This window comes from Oenanthe melanoleuca, chromosome 5 (genome assembly GCF_029582105.1).
Source record: "Oenanthe melanoleuca isolate GR-GAL-2019-014 chromosome 5, OMel1.0, whole genome shotgun sequence".
Taxonomy (NCBI): Eukaryota; Metazoa; Chordata; class Aves; order Passeriformes; family Muscicapidae; genus Oenanthe; species Oenanthe melanoleuca.
Window position 1 is genome coordinate 13,984,651 of NC_079339.1, and position 25,806 is coordinate 14,010,456.

General features: G+C 40.6%; 1 protein-coding gene across 3 annotated transcripts in view; it reads left to right on the plus strand.

The window, feature by feature from the left end:
- KCNC1 (potassium voltage-gated channel subfamily C member 1) overlaps positions 1 to 25,806 on the plus strand; it is a 121,009-nt gene that overhangs the window by 68,323 nt on the left and 26,880 nt on the right. For all 3 annotated transcript variants that reach the window (XM_056493480.1, XM_056493483.1, XM_056493482.1), the window contains exon 2: positions 15,364 to 16,297. In XM_056493480.1, coding sequence (XP_056349455.1) covers positions 15,364 to 16,297 — 934 coding nt within the window. The remainder of the gene's footprint in view (positions 1 to 15,363; positions 16,298 to 25,806) is intronic.

Consider the following 25,806-nt stretch of genomic DNA (forward strand, 5'->3'; position numbering starts at 1 on the left):
ATTGCTAATGGTCATTACACTACATCAGAGGACTGTAACATCATTCTCTTGAGCAAGCATATATTTTTCAGGGAAAATAAGCACCTTTAAATCCTAATGGTTATATTCAATCCCATGACATCTGCCTAAATATCTATGGGGTTTTAAAAGCAGCTTACAGCATTGCTGACACCACTACTTAAAATTAGCAGGCCTGAGAGAACTTTCTACAACTCAGCTTTTGAGACTTTTTACTTGGTTTCAGACTGTAAGCTTTGCATAACTACTGAAAATCATGGCTAGAGACACAAGAAATGAATGCAGCAGGCACTGCATATTTCTGAAGAGCTACATTTCGCTCCCCTCCCAGTGATTTGCCTGCCACATGTCTCTGAATGAGTCATCAGTGCAGGGGAAATACCTCCAAATTAGCAGATTAGGAAGGCAGATCCTGCAGATTTGGGCACACTGTCACAACTATGCTCCTTCCAGATCCAAGCCCTCTATGCCATGCAGCTCTGGTGACCTTGGACTGCAGGGCTCTGGACATCCTCCTGCCAGCATCAAGCAGTAGGCTCAGCACAGTGCCCCACCTGGACAAAATGCATTCTCCTTCAAGGATCTACTCTTCCTTGGGCACAGAAGCCAGTGGCAAAGTGGGGAATTCAGATGGAGAAGAGGGAAACAAAGACACACGGTGCTGGTACCCAGCAATGCCTTCAGAAGCAGGTCCTGGCCCTCATGCACATCCATACCAGGACACAGCAGTGCAAATCTATTACATAACTTACACTGAATTATGCAATCCTTCAGTGCTCATTAACAAGCAGAGGCTACCACAAGTTACTAGCAAAAACAATCTGAGAAACGAATAAACATGAGTAAACATGAATAAACTGTTTTATTAATAGCCAACCCATGCTTTTGGGCCAAGAAATTGTGCATATTACCCCTGGAATAAAAGTTGCTGAGCTTTAAAGAGTAACAGGGGTTCACTACTAGTATTAAAAAAGACAAAAACAGGAATACTCTTGTTTGCATAAGTTGCAGCTGATCTTATTTGGTAAGACTGTAAGTGTCCTAATTTGGTTTTAAAAGTAAAATCAATTGTAAATTTATTTAGACCAATTTACCTGCCTGCCTGTTGTACATCACTGGGCCTGTATTGATTGTTTGAGATGGAACTCATTCCAAATTGTATTGATTTAATTCATTAGCAAATTTTTAGCAAAGCATATTTTGTTGTTTTGGGCAGAAGTACATAAAGCTCCATTTAGAGACTGCAGGACTGAGCAGGGGAGGTATGGGAGGGAGCTAGAATTTCTCAAATAAATGAGATTTACAAGCAGCAATATGAATCATCTGTTTCTGATGAAAGAACCATTTTCTAAACAATAAAGAAATAAAACTAGGACTGGAAAAACCCTAGCTACATTGATGGGGGAAAAACCCAGTTGGTGAAATAAGAATGGGGTGAATAATTCATAAATAGTACAATGCATTGGTTGTTTTAACAGATATTTTGATTTACGGATTTAAGTGCCTGAAATAGCTCAACAATTTATAATTCATCTTAAAATCAACAGATCATGAGTAGATTTGTCTGGCTTTACAGCAAGGCAGTCGAGCTGCATTTGTTACCTTGGCAACTGAAGGTACCTCAGTTACCATGGCTACAGCTCCTTTAAAATACGGTTGGCAATTCCTCCCTCCCCAACTTTTGTGACTATTTTGAAAAGGAATTTTAAAAACAAAAAAAAAAAAAAAAAGAAATCCTACTACTCTGTCAACACTTGCACTGAGACAAAAGGTCTGCAAAATGCAAATTTTGTAGATAAGCTGATTTTTCTGCTGCAAATCTTTACCTCAGTGAGACACTGTGTTATGAAGAGCATAGGTCTGGGAATCCACAACCTTGGATTGTGAAGAGCTTTATCATCACATAGTCAGCTCAACATTTCACATCAAAACCAGCTCTGCTGCTCCCTGGAAGAAGTGATGCAGAAATGCACTCCTATCACATTGCAAATTCTCTGTGTATCAAAGCTCCCCACAAACAGGCTGGATTGCTTAGGGAGATATGGGAAAAAGGGTCAGAAATACTGGATTCTTGTTTCTGAGGCAGATGAAGTGGCAACAGGGAGTGAATTCACCTCCCCAGGCTCCAGTCAGCATCCAAGATGTGCTTCCTGTGTCTGGAAAGGATGGCTATATGGAGGAAACCATTTACTGACTCCAATCAGTGTCCTCTGAATTATCCTGGGGTTAGAGTGGCATTTATGTTGCTAAACTGCAAGTAATCTGTTTAGGGAAGTTGCTTGCACCTAATGCATCAAGATGGGAAAAGGCTTTCCATCTTTCCAGAAAATTGTGCACCTTAATCTGAGACACAGGGCATTCAAGGGGGAGGTCACAATGCTTCTTTCACCCCATTGAGGTTACACTGCAAGTTAACTATAAAAACACTTCAAGCTCGGATTAAGAAATAAATAATTGTTTTTAAATAATCACAATTTGATTTGGACATCTGATTCCCACTAGCTCTATGTTTTAAAATCACCTTTAACTCCCTCTCCCTAGGAAACAGTTTTTTGTGCTCTCCCAGAACGTTCAATTGCACATAGTTGGTGTTATAAGCAGGCTCATGGCAGCACACAATTGCCACAAATCACTTAAGAATTAGAAATGGAGTGAGTGAAAATAAGCCCTCCAGGGTAAATGCTATTTTTCATCCTTGTTTGCTAACAGAATACCTGGCTTGAACACAAGTCCTGCCTTTCTTCTCTCTTCTCCAACTTCACCCCCAATCCCTTTTCATTCTCCCTTAAATTTTTATGCAGTTTTGTGCCTATTACATGGATACTTGCTAGGGAAGATTTCCAGAAGTGATTAGTGATTTCTGGTGATTCACAGTTATTGAGTCTCCAAATCAAAATCTCCTGAAGGGCTTAATTTTAATAAGCCACCAGTCTGATCACAGTAAAATATCTGATAAGATTTCTTAGTGTTGAGGACTTCAAAGTCGCATGACAAAGTATTGAGGACACTAGAAAGGGCAGTGGAAATGTTTTCATCCTTTTCTTAACCCAGAGTGCCATTTCCACAGTCAGTGATGTCACAGGGTGGCACAAAGAACAAAACTCCAAGAGCCTACACAGATCTGAGCACTGTCCCCCATTCTTTACACCCCACACACACATTTGCTGTGTGTTGGACTTGCTGCACTGCAAGGTTAAAAGGAAGAAAATGGCTCAAGGACTGAGCTGGAATTTCACAACCAGACAGCTTTGAACTCTGCAGACACAGCTTCTGGGGGACCATATCTTGGCCAACAGGCACACTACCCTAGCAACAGCCCAGCAATCTGAATTTCACAGATTATCCACCCCTGGGGAAGTTTAGCTATTAAGATACAGATTTTGAACACTATCCCCTAATTTTACCCCAATTCAAGACCTCAGTACTGGTAGTTGTGTAGTCAAAGTTAAAACATTATACTTGAGAAACCTTGTCTGTGGCACAGTAGTAACCACTTGTTTTGCCTTACAAAACAGTTGCAGAGGTTGATACCTACATTAACATCTCAACAGCACTTCCAAGGTGTAGAGCTCCACACTGTTGATATAGAGTGTTTTGGATTCTTTGTAGTGCACATAGATGCCTAATACTCAAATAGAGTTATTTCAAATAAAAGATACTTCCTTTATGTCTGGGGTTAGAATTCAGAAACTGAGATGGTTCTTCAACCACACTTAGCATCGTACCTGCATATGCACTTGAACAAACCTAAGAAATGAAAATACACCACAGATGATACAGCCAGAAGACAGCAAACAATAACAGATGAGAGGATCCTATAATCCAACAAGATGTTGAGTGTAGTGCAGAACTCAAGCTAAACACAGTTGCATAATATTGCTAGCAAATCTTTTAGAATATTGTACATTCCTTTTACCTTCTGCAGAAACCAATTTTCTCCAGGTTTAGGCTATGACTTACCTTGTGATCCTTTCTGAATATTTCCATCTTTCTTTTGACCTTGACTGCACAAGTGGTTGGTTTTAGAAGTGCCTGCTTGCTGTTTATGCAATACACCTCCCAGGAGGGGTTCAAAGGGCTCCTCCTGACCCATCCGAAAGGGGTTAACAGAAAGATGTACTTAGTGCAGCACCAGGAGAGAGAGTGGCTCTCACCTGCAAAGGGCTGTTGGCAACCCAAAAGGGTTTGACAATGCCAAACAATCAGGTCTGCAGCAATACCTCTGAAAATCTCCACTCTGCAAGGCCTCCACAGCTCCCAGCACTGAACTGGCTTATGGGAGAGGTGAGGAGAGGTGATCACCCGGTGTAGCTGATAGCAGGGTTGGTATCACAGGTGTGGATGTGACTCACCAATTTAGCCTTAAAGACATAACAATGAGGACAAGGCTTTTTCATTGCTTTCCTCCATGAAAGGACAGAATTTTTGCATGTCTGTAGGCCACTACTGTGGCTAGATTGGGTACAGTAGGAGAAAACATTGTACCATGAAAAGATGCTCCAACTTTCTCCTTGAAATCAGGATGCTGCTGTCAGCAAGGGGGGTGGCAATGTGCTCTAACTGCCCTGTGCCACTTACCATGGTGGCAGCTCATGCCAGGGCAGATGCCCTCATGATTCTGGGTTGTATGTTATGCTTTCTGTAAATTGCACATCTATACTTGCCCACAAAACAGTGGAATCTCACCAAAACCAAAATGGGCTGTTTTCCATAAGATGGTAGAAAAATAATTTAAAAATTACTGGGGAAGCAAAGTGTGTGACTGCCCAAACAGGAGACAAGTGGCCACCTTATGGCTCCAGTTGCTTCCTGCTGACACATTGAAGAGTGGAGCCACAGAAACAAAGGAATAAATATTTTCTTCTTCAGAGACACAGGAGAAGTGACATTGAAAAAAATACTGTCAATCTTGCTGGTCTGAGTCAAGACAGACTATACAGAATCCTTTAGGCTGGAAGTGCCTTTTAAAGGTATCTGGTCCAACACCCTGCAATGGGCAGGAACATCTTCAGCTACATCAGATTGCTCAGAGCCCTGTCTAACCTGACCTTGAATGTTTCTGGGGATGGGACATCTACAGCCTCAGGGCAACATGTTCTGGTGTTTCACCAGTCTCATAATGAAAAAACTTCTTCCTTATATCTAAGCCTTTTTCCCTTGTTTAGTTTAAAACCATTAACTCTCATGTAATTGCAACAGGCCCTGCTCAAATGTTCGTCTCCATCTTTCTTATATGACAAAGGGTATTTTGGAAATTGCCTAAAAGAGCTACCAGCACAGTTTTATAAGTTATGTTGTCACTAATTTGGATATCTAAAATGGCTCACAGCCAGTCAAAACCCAGTACTGACAAAGATTGCTGTCAGTAGAAATTTTGTATGTTCCCATCCTGTGCATTATCCTTGCACAAATTAAACTCTGCAAGAGCCTCTGCCTAACTAGGGAATGAAAACATCCTCTGCTTTCCAAAATACTCTCTAATTCTTTAATAGTTTTTGAATTTTCTTTTTTGTTTGTAATAGTTGCAATTATAAATAATGTGGATATACTTTTACATAATTATATAATAATGTTGATATTTGATATTTAAGTTTTGTAGAGAAAAAGCACAAAAGGTCTCAATATTTAGTAACATATTTAGGCCACCTAAGAGCTTAACAGGACTTTTGTGCTATGCACTGCCCAAGGATAGGAAAGAACTGTGGCCATAATGCTTTAAAAGCAAAAAATGGTAGATATGGATTAAGCTAAGAAAACAATGTGGGAGGGAAAGTGCCTACAACACACTGCTAGTCATAATCTGGAAAAAAAATATGAAGAAATGGTTTCTCTGAATTACGTGAGATTACCCAAAATGAAGTAGTTGAATTGCCTGAGGTTTAACATCCTTATTTTTAACCACCTTGTTAAGAACTCTGGCTTTTTGGGGAATACATCATCTGTGACATCCATCCACATAGACTGCAGTGAAAACAGGAAATCCTGAGCTCAACATTTGCTGGCACTATAGCGATCCCAGGGCTTCCAGTTTTCCAGGGTGAGGAGTTATTTTGAGTGCCTCTGTTCTGAGGTGCAAAATTCAACTATCTGAGGGTAAACACTCAGCTGCTCCCAGAATTTAAATCTCTTTGGAACATATCCCACAGAGTCAGAAACTGAGGTTTCAAAATCCGTGGTCAAATAGGAAATAAGTTGGTCTGTAGAGGAATTCTGTCATAATTATTTTTACTATAGTATCACTTTGGGTGAGAAATTGGATTAAGGATCTCACTGCAGACACAAACTGCTCACCTTTGGGGCTTGATGCATTCTGGACCTTCCACTTCATCCTATGTAGGAGCTGTCAGCATCATCCTACAGCCTGCCACATCCCAGCAGCTCTGTGTGAATGTGTGTGGAAGGTGTGCAGACAGACCTCACACCCTGTCCAAAGCTGGTTATGTAGCCAGCCCACCCACATGGGAAACTAGAAAAGGTTGGACAGGTACTCAATTCAATTTGTCTTGAAGCAGAAGCATTATTGTCTGCACATAAACATGATCTGGAACACACATCAAATACCTTAGCTTAAAAGCCCCAGGGAGAAAAGTTGGCCTTGCATGTTAAGTTCAAGAGTTCCACATTTAGGGCAAAGCCTCCCTGTGTTTTAGGTGTTTCCTTATGGACTTTTGCACTCAGTACTCCCACGCACTGGAGGGTTTCCTCTTGCAGAAAAAGGTAAGTGAGCAGAGCATGCTCTTTCTAAAGGAGCTGGAGACCATCAAGCACCCTCTGCCACCTTCATACCTGTAATAATTTCATTCCTGGGGGCTGCTGGGAAGCTGAGGTTGCTGAATCAAACCTTACCAAGGGTGGATTCTGAAAGGCTGCAGAAATAATGTCTCCAGCTCTATGAAAGGCTTCTAGCACCACCTCAAAGTAGGTTTGAGAGAGGCTGCACACCATAGAAGCATAAGCATATGAATTAAGCCATCTTTGGCCAAGACACAGTGCAGAAGCTGTAACAAAAAGGGGAAAAAATAGACCAGCAGCAAGTTAGAGAGGAAGGAAGTGTGATTTTCTCAGGAGACAAAGGTGGTGAGGTGAGATCCTAAAAATCCTAACACATGACATCACCACCATTCATTGCTACAGAACTCTGTTTCAGTTTAGAACAGCAACTTGCAGAGTCCAGAAATTGTTACCAACTGCCTCACAGAAAAAGATTGAAGCTCCTAGTATTAATGGGCAATTAAAGTCCTCTGGTTTCTTTTGCCATGTGTTAGTTTATGAGATATTACACGACTTTCTCAGTTTTCTTAATCCTAAAGCTTTTGACAAAACTGACAGCATAAATGTGTGTGGCATCACCTGAAAATGAGGTTAATGATTATATTGAATTTATGCAGCAAAACGCATGTATAGGACTCATGGGATGTTTGAATGTTTAGTGGTTGTTAGCTTACAAAGGAAGGAAAACACCTGAACATTTCTAAATGCTTAATTGTCTGTGAGGGATAGGACAAAAGTGAAAAAGCTTAAGATGAAGGTTATTTAGGTTAGGCATTAGAAAGAAAAATTATAGATAAAAAATAGTGAAGTACTGGGATAAATTTCCTGCAGAATTTCTATGATATTCACCAGTAGAGATCCTTAACAACAGTCAGTGTAGCTGCCTTTCAGGAATGATCAAAGATTGTGCTTTGGGACAGGGAAAGAACAATTTTGAAGGTCCCTATCAAACATACATTTCTGCAGTCCCTCAGAGATGGAAGGCTTACTTTCACACTTGCAGCTCCTTCTGCTGTGTCTCCTATACTCAGCTGCAGGAGTCTTGGGGCCCTTTTGGATCAGGAATCTATATATGTTAAGAATTTCCCACTGCACCATTGCTGAGCAATATGAAACATTCCTTGGTCTCACCAAACTGTTCCCATTTAGTTCTCACTTCCAGACTAGAGAGCAACAAGGAAACTTTGCAAAAAATTCACTTACCTTTTTTGTCAATGTTCCTATTAATTCACAAGACTTAATCTTTTCTAGATGAAACTAGAAGGCTACAAAGAACCATTCCAGCCCTTGCCTGGTGACCACCTGGCTGGCTATGTGGCCCCAGAGGAGCACTGTACATACCCCACTTCCAGCTCTGATGCAGCCTTGCTTATCCAGTAACTGCTTTGTCAAAGCACACAGCTGCCTGCTAGGACTAACATTTGAGAGATCAGCTTCTAATTTATTTATTGCAATGTCAACACCGAATAACTTAAGCATATTTTCCACAGATGACTGCACATTTTTTTTAACACGCTGTTTCATGTCTGTGTGCCACAAAGCATTCCAAGATTTTTTTGCAAGCTGTCATATATTTTTTTGGCATTACATAATCGTTTGATCCATGAGCTGCTGGTGGACTTTTTATCTGACTCTAGAGCAAGCTCTATCTGCAAGGCTCCTTCTTCCATTTGTCTCAGCTACGAAACATGAATTTGAATAATCTTGTGAGTGAAGCAGCATGTTTGCTGGTGTGAGCTTCTCTGTCAATTGTTTTATCATCTCACTGAAAGGCAGACTGCTGGGAGGGTCATCTCTCCCTTCACAGAGAACAGTTTGGTGCTAACATCTGATTGTGCTCTCATATCCCTACACCACATCCATAAAAAAGAACTGATTTTTTTTTCCCATGCAAATAATTTCCTTTTCATGATCATTGCTCACAGGATCCTGAAACATCTTCCATTAGGGTTCTTAATGAAATATTGCAGAGGTTGGTTTTTTGACAGAGTCCCAGCTTTTGCTCACTTTCCCCAGCATTATATGGTTGTTGGTATCATGTGCCCACATTTAGTCAGCCGATCAGTCATACAGATTCAGTATTACTTTCAAAAATTCAGCAGAATTACTGGCACATTAAAAATGAGTCATTTGTTTGAATCAGGGTCCATATCTCTAAGAAAGCCTGGAAAATTGGTCTTGACATAAAAGAGTGTTTATAAAGCTAAGTATTTTAAAGCAGCTTTCACTTAACCCATACTTTGGATGAGCTGCAGCAAAAATATTTGTCTCGTTAAATAATTTGGGGACACATGGGCTGAACTAAATTAATTTTAAATTGAATGGTCAAACCGTTTAAGATTAAAACAAAAACTAGGCAAAGCTTTGAGATTTGAGTCCCAGATGGGCAAATGCTGACATTTTCATGGAAGTGCAGTAGTTTTGAGACAAACCTCAATCAGATGAACTACTGTAAAAAAAAGCTGGTAAAGTACTTGAGGAGATACCTTGTAAATAGAAACCCCAGTGCTTTATGCAGGTCTAGCACAGGTCTCTGGGTATATTTAAATTACTGATGTCTTGTAGAAAACCAACTCCTGTGTTGCCAGCATATGTTGTTGAAACTCCTCAGAGCCTAACTTTTTTCTGCAAGTGTGTAGCAGTGATAGACAAATAGAAAAATTACTAGACTTGGGATTTTTTATATTATTCTGCCCATCCACACCCCTCAGCCCTCTCCCACTACCCCAAAACAAGCAACAATACCCCAAAACAAACTAACCCAAACATAGGAGATATCATAGAGTCACAATATACTTTTCTGGGAGCTCCATGGCAGTAAGACTACCATCAGTTCTCCTCCAGAGACAAAGTTCTGTGGTGAGTTGTATGTTCTCACCTCCCATTTAGTCTTGGCAAGCCCTGGGTCCTCCTAAAAGAGAAGCAGCAAACCTCCTGCTGCTCAGGAGCCCTGCTCATACAGACTGAGATGACAACTGCTCAGTTCCTCTTCTTTGCTGGTTCAACAGGACCAGGAGTGTTATCATGTAGTGATTTAAAACTTTTTGTCATCAAAACTGAAGCTCATTGAAATAGATCAGTAGAAAGAGATGGTGCTACTTATATAGAGAATTTCCTGATGCTTTAATAGATGTAGTTCAACCAAAATGCCACCTTCCTCTGCTTTTCATCCAGAGGTTCTGGGGAGGATACAATTTCCTGAATTCTCCTATAAAAGGATAGGGATTAGGAATCACTTTTTAAAATATTTCTTATCGCAGATTGAAAGAAAAAGGATGGCAGATCTTCTCTGAGTGTTCTGTGTTTCTTTTTTCCCATCTAGCTTGGGTAGGATTGTTAAATAATTCTGAGCAGTATAGGAGGAGAAGAGCACGTGTCTGCAGCGTGCAGCTGCTACTAACTCGCTCTGAACGTGTGATCTGGAATGAATTATGAATAGCGTGTCGTGTACACCACTATTTCCTAGAAAACAAACTGGAGTTGCTGAAACCTGACTTGCAAAGCCCTTCTGCTTCCACTGCCACCACACACTTTCCTTGTTGTCTCTGATCTGCCAAGACTCAGCCAAGGTCTCCCTGCCCAAGTTCCCACTCCAGACATACATTGGTCTGGATGGAGCAGATGTAAGCTGGCAGACAGTTCCAAGCCCCAAAGAGTTTATTATGTCAATTAAATTATTTTTAAAATAGGCAAAGGATGGTACAAGAGATGCAGGCCCACATGCTTGAATGTGTCAATGGTGGAGGTTGGAAAAGAGCCTAACTCATCTGATTTCTGTCCTGGTATTTTCATCACCAGCCTTCACTGCCTGTCTGCACTAAAGTCTGGGAATTCCAGGCACCATATCAATGAATTCTAGCAGGTTACCCAGCATATTTGTGTAGACCTAAGCACAAAAAATGTTTCTTATCTCCAAGACCAGAACTATCTAAGACATGCAAGGCAAAGTGCTGTAAACTACTCCCAGAAGTAAACAGCAAAACCTGTGTATGTAATACTCTCTTGTCCAATACTCAGTCCTTTTATCTAAGTCTAGCCTCTAAATCCTCATGTATTAGAAGGTTTATTTGGGTTTTTAAGGCTGTTGGACTTTTATTTTCTTTCCATGCTGAGTGGAAAGATGTTGGCTAATTATTCATGAGTGGCTACATCTGATTCCATTATCTTGCTCCTTTTACAGCCACACAACTTGGTGTGAAACACTACTGTTATGTATTAATTGGTACTTCATATTCCCCCTGCACTGGCAAAAATGGCTGGGTTAGACACAAGGCAGGGAGAAATAGATAGATAGATAGATAGATAGATAGATAGATAGATAGATAGATAGATAGATAGATAGATAGATAGGTTTAATCAGAGGCAATATAAATTAGGTTATGAAATTGTCCACTTAGGGGCATGACACCTGTTAGACTCTTTCAAAATAAACTTATTAAAATACAGCTGATATCAAGAGAAATTATGCAGGAGTGTAATTTCTTCTCTCTCCAGAATGAAAACATTTTAATGTAACTTACATTTTAATCCAAATCTCCCCCTGTTAAATCTCCCCTCTGCCTTTGATTATGGCTTTTGCGGTTTTGGACAATCTGAGATTTTTCTTTGTTGGTATTAGAGCCAGGTAAAAAAAAAAAGTGATAGCAGCAGCATTTCTAGTGAAATAGAAATCGTTAACATGTCAAAGCAAATAAAAGAGTTTGGATCACTTCAAACACTTTACCTAGGTATATTCTTTAATTATAGAAAATTTTAAATGCCATTATGTAACTCAATAGCATGTGACATCACTTCTTAAAATCCTCACTCTTTTCCCTCAGCCCATTCAGGTTCTAGGAAGAAGAGAAACTGCTAAAAAATGTTAGGAGAAAGAAGATTAAGAACCACTAAATTATACAAGAGCAATCCATTGGTTTGATTAGTTTTCAGACCATTATTAGTGAAATAAAAAGAGACAGACTTATTTTCAAAGACAATAGAACATGTGTGAGTTCCACAGCCTCACCAGATTTTATCATCTCTGGATTTGACAAGTTATCACGTTAGGCACAGGGGGCCTCCTATGGTGGGGCAGAAAGAACTCTCTTTTTTGAAATCTCTGGCAAAAATAAATGCTGGTCTGCCTAGAAAAACCTACTCACCAATTTTTGTGCTGTTAGATCATGCTTACAGTTCACTAAATCTCAGATAATTAACAAAGAAAAATACTCAGAAGAAAGAAAGGGTGAGAGCAATATGAACTGGGGATCACAAACATAAATTTATGCCGGTGATACTTGTGGTAAGCTGCTAAATTCCTGTGTTCCAAGAAGCTGCAGGTGATAAATCTATCAGAGATGGATGACAGTGAACAAATTGTCAGGCCTGACTTTCAGGCATTTCTGGAGGAAAGTTAAATTGGAGAAAAATACTGGGATTCTTCCTGTCAATACCATTACTCAGACATAGTTTTATGAAATCTTGAAAGCAGACTCACGCTTTCAAAGCCACAAAGTCTACAAAAACATGCCCATTCCTGGGAAAGGATGCTGTTAAATCCAGATAGGAGGAAGCAGACACTTCACACTCATTTAGGAGATGCTTCCTGCTCTGCTGAAATGGGGACTAAAAGCTCTCAATTACCCTCTGAAGCCAAGGTGTGAGCTTCACACAAGGGCTAAAAAGGAGAGAGATCATGGGTGTGATGTTCTCTACCTTAGCACTGCACACGGATACCACTGCAGAAAACTTAATACCTGGTCAGATTTGGGTCTTTGTTCTGTTTAATACAGCAAAATATCAGTTTCAAGATACGTGCTGTGCAAGGTCAGCCTGAAGGTTGTCCCAAGCAGGAAAAACTCACTCAGGAGATATATTTGTATACAAGAAGAGGTATTGCATTCGGAGTCAGGATAAAGAGAGAGGCCATCTTCACAAACCCTTAAAATGCAAAATGGTTTTATTCCCCTCTCTCTCCTTCTCATCTGTAAGTGCTACCTGTCTTACTGGAGTGTCAGCACTTCCCTCTGCAGCCTGAATTCTCAGGGCTCTCTGACTCTGTGCAACAATCTGCCCCAGGCTGGAATACAGCAGGCATGTTCAGGCTTCTAGGAATATCTTCCTGACTGCTTGGTGCAAGATGCTTTTGGTTTCTCATTTGCCTTATATGCAGACAATTAATCTCTGAGTGTTATTGATATCGTACACAAAAGTGCTGTGACCACTTCAAAGTCTTCAACTGATTTTTCAGAATGATTGTTGATATACTATGGCCACTAACATTTAGATAAAAGCATATAGAACCTGCACATTTTTATATAGGATCACAAAGCACATGATTAACACCACCAATTTTACAGTTGGAGAAATGGAGCATGCAGAAATTTCCCTGTTTAACAGGAGAATCTGATAAAAATATACCCAAAATCCTGCTTCTCAATTTCCCTAATCTTCATATTGTTTATCTCCCAGATATATTAGGCATTGATTTTAGCACATACCAGCATGTGTAGTAGATCCTCACATAGTGCTGTGAGAACCTGAAGTGTTTAGGGGAAAATACTGCTTTATTTTTTAAATCTGTGACAATGGTTCTGATCTCTTTGGCAGCAAAGCTGAATTTGGAAAGCAGAAGAGTCTGTTTGCTTCTGTATCCTTCCGAGCTAATTTGCTCTTATTGGCCTAACACTGACATAGGCTGCCCAGAGAGGCTGAGGATCTCCAGCCTTGGAGATACTCAGACCTGGACTAGGCAAGAGCAACCTGGTCCAGCTTTGAAGTTGTACTAAACAACCTCCAGAGGGTCCTTCCAACTGAAATGATTTTGTGATTTTATTCTCTTCCATTTTCTTTGTATTCTATTAAATGGATCCCCTCAAACTGTGGCAAATCCATGCTTTTGACTTTGTTTGCTAATATAGAAGGTCAAGTGTAATTCTGCATTAGATCTACCCAGGAAGGCAGGCAGGAGGAACATCTTGATTGCAGGAGTGCGGAGTTTTGATTGTTTGAAGCATAGGTTATTTTTAATGGGTCTGTTCATTTGGCAGCTGTTTTGTTCAGATTGTTGCACTGCATTCACTGGCAACATACAGTTAGAAGAAACTAGTTCTTTTAAACCACTGTGTTAGCTACACTGTTGAAAAAGGGATACTATGAGTTACAGGAAACTAAGAGTATTTGATCATGTTTTTATTATCACAGATGCTCAAGCTCATAAAGACAGGGAAATACCTTATATGACATCTCTCATCAAGGTGACACACAAGACAAACAAAAAGATAACAGATGTGGGGAGTGGAATGGCAAAAGATATTACCATGACTGTACTACTCCAACACACAAAGAGACTTAGATATATGCAAATTACTTAATTGATTAAAAGAGAATTGAGCAGGGCAATTGTGGTTACAAGACTTGAGGATTTTGGCCTAACTGCACTGACTATACCTCTCAATTATCATGGAATGCAACCAAGAGATCTCCTTTAGGCTGAGGAGAGACTGAGGAAAGCTGAGAAAGCTGGCATTGATCAGCTTGGAGAATAGAATTCTCTAGGGAAACCTTATTGCTGTCAAAAATGTCTCCCAGTCATACTTAAAGGGAGGAGCTCATAAGAAAGATGCAGACTGACTTTTTAGTAAGTCCTGTTGTGACAGGACCAATGGTTTTAGACTAAATGAGGGAAGATTCATACTGGAAGAGATTCTTTTACAATAGTGGAACACAAGCACAGATTTCCCAGATAGGTGGTAGATGCCCCATCTGTGGAAACATTCAAGGCCAGATTGTAATTGTAATCAAACATCCTTTAAAAAAAATAATCTCATTCTGGTAAAGTCTTACACTGTAAAGAAAATCTCTTCAAGAAAATTGTATCTGGTGAAAGCCAATAGATCTGTGTGCTTTGGGATCAGCTGACAGGCTTACCTGAAACCTCTTTCTTACCCTCCCTATCCACCACTCCCAAAAGATCTAGAGAAGGGACATGAGAACAGAGGCATTTGAGAGCTCAGTTTGATAATGTGACTCCTCTCAACCTGTGTCTGGGATTTGCCAAGAAAGTCTGATGATGCCAAAGACTCTGCTCCTTGCTGTAGAGCCCACCTGAGACTGACACTAGTATTTACTAGCACCTTTCTGAGATCTGAAATATCACAGTTCTCACTAAGCTGGGAGCAGCCACAACACTGCTGAGAACAGTACTGCCTGGCAGTTGTCCTGGAAGGTGTGCTCTCTCTTTAAGGCACAGGAGTAATAGAAGACCAAGTTCAGGAAGGTACAATTTCAATATTAACCTTAACCTTAAATCCCACAGAATGTCCTGAGATTTAAGTGCTTGCTTAAATTTACACTCACACGAAGGTGCTATCTATAGAAGAATGGATTTTAGCATGTACTAATATACTGCTTTCCCTCCCAGGCTGAATGTTAGGCTGTCTTTGCAGGTGAGACTTGGCATCTGAAGCCCACAGGGAGAAGGCTTGGCATTATATTTACATTTAATACAGCTCTTGCCTCTCCCTGATGTTTTAAATCAAAGCCCCCGTACTTAACCTACTGTTTAACATTTCTCTCATGTCTTTCTTTCCACAGTATGTGGCATTTGCCTCCCTGTTCTTCATTTTGGTCTCCATTACCACCTTCTGCCTCGAGACCCACGAGAGATTTAACCCCATTGTGAACAAGACAGAAACAGAATTCATCGGGAATGACACGCAGGTGCGGCACTACAGGGAAGCAGAGACGGAAGCCTTTCTCACCTACATCGAAGGTGTCTGTGTGGTCTGGTTTACATTTGAGTTCTTGATGAGAGTCACTTTCTGCCCAAACAAGGCGGAATTTATCAAAAACTCTTTGAACATCATTGACTTTGTGGCCATACTGCCTTTCTATCTAGAGGTTGGACTCAGTGGCCTGTCTTCCAAAGCTGCTAAGGATGTCCTGGGCTTCCTCCGCGTAGTCCGTTTCGTGCGAATCCTGCGAATTTTCAAGCTGACCCGCCACTTCGTTGGGTTGCGGGTCTTGGGACACACCCTCCGTGCCAGCACAAATGAATTCTTGCTGCTCATCATATTTTTGGCATTGGGCGTCTTAATCTTTGCCACGATGATCTATTATGCCGAGAGAATAGGTGCTAAACCAAATGACCCTAGTGCCAGTGAACACACACACTTTAAAAATATCCCCATCGGCTTTTGGTGGGCTGTTGTCACCATGACGACCCTGGGCTACGGAGACATGTATCCTCAGACTTGGTCAGGCATGCTGGTGGGGGCCCTCTGCGCTCTCGCTGGTGTGCTGACCATTGCCATGCCTGTCCCTGTCATTGTGAACAATTTCGGAATGTATTACTCCTTAGCTATGGCTAAGCAGAAGCTACCAAAGAAAAAAAAGAAGCATATCCCGAGGCCACCCCAGCTGGGATCCCCCAATTATTGTAAATCTGTCGTAAACTCTCCACACCACAGTACTCAGAGCGACACTTGCCCACTGGCCCAAGAAGAAATTTTAGAAATTAACAGAGCAGGTAGGAAACCTCTTAGAGGAATGTCCATCTGAACGTTAACCTCCATCCCGCGTAGTGATTTAAGATTCAGCCAGACTGCTTTCTTAGAGCAATGGGTAGCACATTTATCCATTCTAGTCCCACCATCACACAGTGAATAATATGTGTGAAGTCTAGGTTGCAGGGACAAATGGTACAGTGGAGGCTGATCAGCAAAACTAAGGATGAGAGCATGCTCTAGGAGCCCAAACTTTGGCCCTGGTTAAGGGCATACAAGTCTCAAGATATTTTGGAAAGCTGTTACATCTAGTGGAAGAATTTTGAGAGTTCTACAGCTGTGTTGCTGGACTGTGTAATGCATCTCAGAGGCTCCTGAGAGCTGAATGCTTCATAGAGCAGAGTAGGAGCCAAGTACTCAGCAATTACAGAGCTTTCTGACAAAACAGGGCTGGAATTCAAAACAGCCAGATGCTTTCTCATTTGTTCCCATTTGGGACCTTTCAGCTGTTTTAAATGGCAGATATTGTACATCTCATTACAGAAACTAGGTGCCTAGTAAGTTGAAGGGACAACTATAACACCATGCATATTCATGAGACAATCCCGTCTCTTTCTGATGATTAACTGCAAAGTAGAACAACAGCTCAAATTCTTGACACTAATGCAAAATGACTCACTCTGAGACAAGACTAGATGTAAGGATGTTTATTCCATGGCATGCAAATCAATCTATTCTATAATATTCCACTAGCATTTAGCTTTAGATCTATGAAGTGTTTTGAACCACATTTTCTAAAACATGCTCCTTTTGCAAGTATGGGTTGGTGAGTTACAGCTCTTTCAACCTTCTAGCAGCAAAGGCCAACTGGAAAAGGTCTGACTGGTCATTACTGGCTGGTTTGGCCTAAACAGTGATTGCCTCATTGTTATTTTTCATTGTACTGATTCATGTTAGCAATAGGTGAAACCAGAGCAAAATTAACCATACTAATTCTACTGGGAGGGGGGAGGGAAATGGAAAGAATACTAGTCACCATGGAATATATTATAATATCCCATGGCTAGTGGTTAATTATGGGAATATCTCAGTTCTATGAGACTCCTATAGCACACAAAATTACGGGGCTCCAATTAGATTTTTTAAACCCCATAATCTACCTCTACCCATGGAATATCACTATTTATTCTATGGAGTAATTTGAAAGTAGATAACCATGTTGAAAACAATGCCAACTTCGTTTTTGGCAGATGTTCCAGCCAAGTTGCATAGTAGACATTCTTCAGCCTTTTCAGAATATCCCCCTGTGTCGTATTAGAAAGGACAGATCGCCAGCCAAGTGATCTCAACTGACATAGAGTTCAAAAGATGTGTTTTGGAAGAGCTAGCATATACCTATGATGGTCTTGTGTTATCATTTTTTTGCTTTGAAGAAAATTCTGATTTGTTACTCATTGTGAGTGAGATATTTTCTCGTCATCTCATAGCCATGCATGTTGATGTCATTGTGAGAAGCACAAAGAAAGTGAGACTTTCCTTTGTGTGTGACTTCACCAATGCCAATGCTAATTTTGGAGGGGAAGAGCTGGTGGGAATCTTTCTCTTCTTTCCTGTTCTCTTTTCTCTTCCTTTCTTATTTCTTTTCACATCTGTGCAAGTATGTAAAATCCATTCAGAAGGTAAATAGCTTTCATTTTATTTTTGTTAAAGGCTATTTCCATTGCAACAGGCCAATCACAATTCACGTGACCGATAGACTGTACCGATTGTATCCTTGGCGCACATACGCGATGGTTTTATCATCCATTCCCCTCAGGTTGCAAATGCTTATCACAGCTCATGTTCAAGCAGCAAACTTCCTCATAAAGCAGATGCTTTTGTGGCATCATGGATCAAGAGGGAAAGAGGGCACAGCAATATTGTGTGTCTCCTACCATGAGCAATGTGCCAACTGCCCCGTGATAGGGTGCAAGAGATGCCAGACTCTGGGGTATTTAGCAGTCAGCTAAGAGTGAAATCAGCTCAGAAATCCCTGGCTTTATAAAGCTCCTTCCATTACCAACCCTGGTCCTCTCTGGGAACTGGAGGACCAGGAACTCAACGAGTTCAGTACAATTCCACACTGGTATCCTGAGAATATGTGTAATTTCGGTTCAATGTGGAACTGTTTCGCCACCATCAGTGCTCTAAACTCAGCTGTTACTGCAATATCCATGAAGTATGGTAGTAGCAGCAACTTATCTATTTCTGCAATAATTAAGAGAGACTATTTTTATATACATATACAAACATATATATTTTAAGAAGTAACAAAGCACACTTACACTTCAGCTAACAAAATTGTAACAGTGTAGCTGGAGTTCTGTTTCTGATAATTATTATGCACCACGAGCAGCAAAAAATATTGCCTGCATCTTTTAGCTTCCAAATAGGGAAAGATCTATATGAGTGCAGGAGAAAAGCAAAAAAAAAAAAAAAAAATACTAACATCAGAACCAAACTGTTAAGACAAGATCTGCATTGCCGTGGATGTTAAGTTTCATTTCTGGAACATGAAGCATTCACAGGCACAGGTTTTGAAACCATTACCTGCACATTATATGAAAACAGGGACTTGTAAGCAGTGAAAATCTTTAGATGGGTTAACATCACTTAACTGTGAACAACTGCTTGATGCTGCACTAGGAACACGGAGTGGGTGCCTAACTTTTCTAAAATAGTGCCCAAATTGTCCAGCATATTTCTTGTAATTTTTAACCGTAAAGCTTCAGTGTGACAGTGTCTAGATCACATAAAATCATGTAATTTGTATCCAATATGTTTCTAAAAAACTAAAATCCTGCTTAGTTTCTCAGGTGTAAAGGACATCACATGAAGTTATTAATTCCATCTATTATTTGTGGTGGAATGATTAAACATATCACCAAACAGGGCTGAGCACGAAGGAGCTCTGCACATGGCTCCCTCTCTCATGCATGGAGTCAGCACTTCACATCTGTTCCTGGCCCATGCCCTCAGGGCCAGGGGGGCTCTAAGAGAGCTCAGCACAGCTCTGCCCAGTGCCTCCTCCCAGGATAAGGAGCACTTTCCTGGCACAGGCATGCAAACAGCAGAGCTTTGCCCACAGGCTGCACAGCTGCTGCCAACGATGCTGTGGTCATTTGCAGGCAAAGCAAAGATGCTTTGAATTTAAAGTCTGGCAGGTTTGAATTAAATCTTTTTATTGCCCCCAACACTCTCAGCAGCTCAGTCCTGGGCTAATCTACACCTGGCAGGAGGGTATCTTTAATTAACTGCACTTGGTTTTAATCTGACACAAAGAATGCCAGTTTCATTCTACCATATCTCCAATTCCTGCAGCAACCCTTCCTGTTTTCCATCCAATCTGATCCCACCAGTGAGTGGCTGGGAAAGCAGCAGGAGGGAGGAAAGGCATTTCAGAGTAGAGAATGGCAAAGCTAGTCTGCAGGCAGACCTTCACCAGCAGCACTAAGAAAGGAAAAATTTCCTCTATACAAAACATTGTCTTCAAGGCACTTTCTGCTGCTCATAAATTCTCAAGATACTGTTTAAAGAGTGCCTGGTGGAACTGGGCCTATACAAAGCAGCAGATTTCACCTGACCAATTTGACCCAAACTCCTTGACCTGGGCATATCTCAAACTATAGAGAACTGTGTGTCCCCTCACTTAACATAGACACAGCAAATTCTAGCACCTGCATGTCCAAGGATTAATGTTGTTATATTGCAGTGTTGTTTACAGGCCCTGTTTAAGATCAGGGCTTCATTTTGGCATCATTTTATATAGGACAACCACTATAGTGCAGTCAAATACCCAACAGGCTAAGGGACAGCAAAGGGAAAGTAGAAGTAAACCCCAATATTTTCAGTTGACATGGGGCTTGATTTAAATGAGGAAGATTACTTGAAAGGTCTGCGGCAAAGCCACTAGTTGAATATAACTAAATAAGCATCAGTCAAACACAGTCTGCTGTGCTGGAGTGTCTTTTATCTCAAGGTTTGAGTATTCTAAACAGTCAGTATCATAACAGAAGTTAAAAAAAAAAAAAAAAAAACCAACAAAACAACAACAACCAAAAAAACCCAACCAAACCAAACTCAGAAAAAGACAGTTTCACTTAAACATGATTTTTGTCCCAAGCCTCACACTGTCCTACAGGTATAATGATTTAATTCAGTATACAGTGAAATATTTTAAAGCTCAAGTTGGTAAGACGACCTCAAAACATGCAAAACAGATATTAAAAGCTCTCAGTTTTGCTTTTAAAGCATTGCCCAGTTCCTCAGCCCCCCTCTTACATGAGCTGTGTGCTTACCTGCTGGACAGGGTGACTGCATGGTTACATCTCAGAGTTGTCACTGGATGAAGCAGCGAATGTAACTTCCCAGCCCTTTGAAAGAAATTTAGAACGTGAGTGGAATTCATAACTTCATTTGATGCCTACAGTACTGCCTGGTGCCACACAGCAATGATCTAAAGAATGCATTTGTCGTACATAAGCCAAGGAGATGGGTTGTTTGGGATTTATTGAGAGAACTACCCCACCCTTTTATTATTTTCATATATATATTTGCAACAGCAGCACACAAAAGGTTTATATTGACTTTAACAAGGCCAAATTAAGAAATTGTCACCTCGCTGATCCCCACTGCATGCAGCTTCACTTAAGCTATACTCCAAGGATATCCTATCTTCATACAAATGTACTGTGCAGCCTCTTTCACAGTGTACTGGTGGCAAAATTCTCTATTCATTGCATGGCTGTAAAATACAGAAAAAATTACTGGAATTGAGGCACCTAAGAGGAGAGGGGAAATATCTGTCATTACAGACTTGAGCTTCAGAAAAACATTCAGTGGTTCTTTTACTTCTCTGCCCCAAAGCCAATTTTCAATAACTCACTCCTAGACAATCCTGATGTCTGAATAGTTAAAGTAATCCAAGTCTCTCCCTGATAGAAGGGAGCTACAAAGTTGCAGTGACTCCAGTGTACTCCATGGTCAGATGAACTGGAACAAGCTGTGATGTTAGGAACCCAATATTTCAATGCAATTTCCTGAGAGAGAGCTGATCTCCTTTTAAAGAAATCATGTGGAATTACCCACTCCAGCTTTATCCCTCATGCTTTCTGAAGGAGCTGCTCTTTTCTCAGGGCTTCATTTTTCATCTCTTCTGTCATCATAACCTAAATAACCTGTATTTCTTGTGCAACACACTGGCTCTAACGTCAGAAGTGTGCTGAGCACTGTAATTCTAGTGCCAGGGCTCAGTGGGAGCTGGGAACTCATGGCAGCTCTTCTCAGAGGCTCATTCTGCTGCCTAACATTTCACTGTAGCTTGTGAACCTCGGTGGCTTTTATGGAGAGCAAAGCATTGTTAAAGCCATAGGTATGTAGCCACTGTGGTGGTCCTTCAAACCACAGGGAAGCAAATCCTCTGATCAAGTGTCTCTGAACATAAAAAAAAAGTCTTGTCTAATTTTAGTGTCATAAAACCTTTGCTCCTCTCTGTAAGATGGACAGTAGATGGCAAAGTAACTTCTAAGAGTTTAGGTCAGTTTCAGCTCAAAAAGCTCAGGTGTTTAAATATGTTTGACATAAAAAATACTAAAAAGGCAATGGAAAAGGTATTAGGGAGGTGTTTTTTCTTTCCTCACTATACTTAGCCTCCCTAGTCTTTAAAATCTGAAACTCCACACTCCAAAATAGCAAATGAGGTAATGATCACATCTTGATATCACTGATGATGGAGTCTTTGGGATCTAATGGATAAATTACTAACACCTCAAAATGAAAGGAGTAACACTCAAATATTCTCATCTAACTTAAGTTTCATTTGTCTGAGGTCCCTCTTATATTGGAAGAAGAATCAGGCAGCCTCTGAGAGTAATCCTCTCATATATGACCTGAGTTATTCTCTGGGGATGCCTTTCTCCATAAGATATCACAGATGACTGCAGCTCTAACTCAATATTCTGTAATCAAGTGCCTACAGTTCTGTGGAAGCACTTTGGATCTATTCCTTGCCCCCTGCCCCATGTGGCATTCCTCACAGCTGGGGGTCACATCTAAAGCAGAATCTATAACTAATATAACATAATATCTCATTGTACAATTATTCATCTGTCACTTCCTGTAGAGATAAAACCCGTGGGTGTCACTTGTACTACTGTTGACTTTTGAATGTGAGTAAAAAATAACATCCTCTAAGCCAAGTAATATGAAAACAAAAAGGAGGAGCTATGTATTCAAGCACAGTGCTTTATGTTTCCTGCTTTTCTATGGCACTAGGTGAGACATGAAAAAAAAAAAAATTAGAAAATCTCCCCACACAAACCCTGGAGCCAGGGCTGAGTGTGTTTAGGGACTGGACTGCACTAAGCTAAAAATCAATTGCAGAAATAAATAATAAATTTTAGGAGTTTTCATGCCTTAATAACCTAATGAGCACAAGGCACTTTTCGTCATGGGAAAACACAGATACAAGCACTTTAGCCAAATAAGGCCAACCTGTGCCAATCCTCCAGCACAAAGCAGATATAAATATGGTAAATCCTCTTTCTCAAGCACACAGCTCCCGTGCCATCCAGTGCAGAATGCATTCCTGGAATACAAAAGAGATACTCTTGGCATCTCTTCCTTCTGTTGAGTATGGTTGGTGTTTTCAGGACAGATACAAGAAAAGGCACCTCTGTGCAACAAGTACAATTAAACAAGATCACTTATTTGTTACTACAAAAGGGCAGGGGCAAAAAGGTGTAGGGTATGAGGTCCCAGTTCTGTGCCCAGTCCACTTGCTTGTATCCCTCTTGGACTATACTTGCTGGATATTTTCTCTGAGCCTTTTGTTTACTTGCTTGTCTGTTTATAAGCACAAAGCCGAAGTAACAAGCACTCTACCATTCCTGCTGTCATTGTTCTTTGTATTCATTAATCCACATTCCATGTCTCAGACACCTTCCATACTGTATAGATCATCATACTGTATTCCTCAGCCAGAGCAGTAACATAAGATGGTAACGTGACTCACCTGACTGCATTTTCCTGTAAACACTACCTGACCTGTCAATGACCCCCTGGTGTTAGTGAGACTCCCAGATGTTCAGGGTAGGTATAAGTAAACCCCTAGAAGGATCAGGATGAAACTAGGAAGGATCTTCCAGAGCTCTTTGCAATGCAGGATTTCCAGAAGCAACCGTTCTCAGCGCTGCATTAAGCACATATCCAATAACGCCTGTAAATAGCAATATGCACTGGATCGACTTTCCTAGAGCTCCTGAACTTCTCTAGCTGTACCAGTAGGTAGGCAGCCAACATACTGTCACCTCACTTCAAGAAGTAGTACCTGTTAAGGGTGATATTCTCTGGGAGTGATGTTACTATGTTGGCCGAGTTAGTACTGGGAGAGACGGTCACCACCGTCACTGGAGTGCCTTTCCTGGGGGACACGGCTTCCTGGAGGGACCCAGGTCGACATGGTGGTGAGTAAATGTTGAAGAGGTAGGTTGGGTTGGAAGGATTCTGCATAATTCATGTAGCATACTAAATTCTGCTCTCATGCCAGTGTAAAGTCCTTCAGTACGATCCACGCAGAAGAGCTTCATAACAACCTTCAAAATATGCAGTAATATAAAAATCAGGAAACTAATAAAGATACCTAGATAAAGATATTGATTTTAATGGCCTTAGAATATTGGGGTAACTAAAATGAAGTTGTTATATAGGAATCTTAATTCTTTTACATGTTCACATTTCTCTCTTTTTTCTCTTTCTCTCTTTCACTCTGTTTGTTAACATTTACTTGTTATTGCTGTACGTTGCTTGCGACTTGTGTATGTTACAGACTGTCACATTTTATTCTGTGAAGTTTTTCTCCAATTCCCATCAACCCGAGCTCCATGTTGGGCAGCCGAGGAGATTACAATACAGTTCTTTATTGCAAAAGAACCAGCAATGTCACAGACTATAGGTAACTTCACTGAGGTTGTGACACAAAACCTGATGCGAGGTATTAATGCAAAGAGTAAGTACTTGGTATGAAAATAGAGCTATTTAGTCAAATTACTTTCTTTTTTTTCAGATAGTCTGCATGGGAAAAATTAATTTTCATTACTCTCCAGAAGAAAACACTCACAAACCTACCAATCTAGGATTCTTGTCACTCTCATTTGAAAACCAATGGTGCCTATGTCAACATCTCATTGCTCATTTTCAAAGGCTTAAACCCATACTTTCTATGCTGTTCTTCTCTATGCTAAGCTTCCTTCTACACTCTCCAAGTCATCACTTCATCATTTTGTCATCCTTTGTCTGTGGTTTAATATATCTTCTACATAATTCTTTTTCTAATTTAATATAGTTATATCCCTTTCACTCAAAAGACCTGATTAAACAATAACATAAATGAGTCCCTACCCATGGGATTCAGGTTTCTTAATCCTGTGTGAGGCTCTGTAGCCTATAAAATTGATTTCTGTAGCCAAAGATGGTCTGGCACAGAAGCATAATTGTTACTTTGCTGAATGATGTCTGAAGCAAAGCATTTTGTTTTACAATCTCCCCCAATTACTCCCATAAACTAGTTTTAAAGAATGGTAAAAAGTAGCTGATAGACATTCTGATCATTTTCTAGAGGGACAGCATGAAGTTTATTGCTTATTCTTAATTGTCAGGAGCTCAGAAATCACTACAGTCATGTACCAACTCAAGAAAAGTGTATTTGTCTCAGTGTGAAGTTCCTTTACTACCTGATTTTCTGTTATGCCCTGACTCTCTCTAAATAATTGAAGAAGCACAGCAGAGTTTCCATAACGTCCAGCATAAAAAATAGAGTAATTTAAACTGATGCAATTGATGAGTGGACAATGAATATTAATGCAGAGTAAACACTATCCAGGCAACTAAAACAGAAACAACTTGCTAACAGGACTGGAATTTGACTTAAGGAGACTCAAGAGAGTTGGGAATTTAAATGTATTTCTTTTTCATACAACATCTCAGAGATAAATCATTGAGTAACACAATTTTTTAGGTTGGAAAAGATCTTTAAGATCGTCAAGTCCAACTTCTAACCCAGCACTGCAAGTCTACCACTAAACCATGTCCCAAAGTGCCACATCTACACAACTTTTAAATATCCCTGGGGATAGCGACTTGACCACTTCCCTGGATAGTCTGTTCCAGTGGTGGAAAACCTTTTTGGTGAAGAAATGTTTCCTGGTAGCCAATCTAAACCTCTCCTTTTACAGCTTGAGGTTATTTCCTTCTGTCCTATTGATTGTTACTTGAGAGAAGAGGCCGACCCCCACCTGGCTACAGCCTCCTTGCAGGTACTTGTAGAGATCTCCCCTCAGCTTCTTTTTCTCCAGGATAAACACTCTAGACTTCTCCAGCTATTCTTCAAGACTTGTGCTCCAGACCCTTCTCCAGCTTCGTTTCCCTTCTCTGGACTCACTCCACCCCTCAGTGTCCTTCTTGCAGTGAGGGGCCCAGAACTGGACACAGTGCTGCA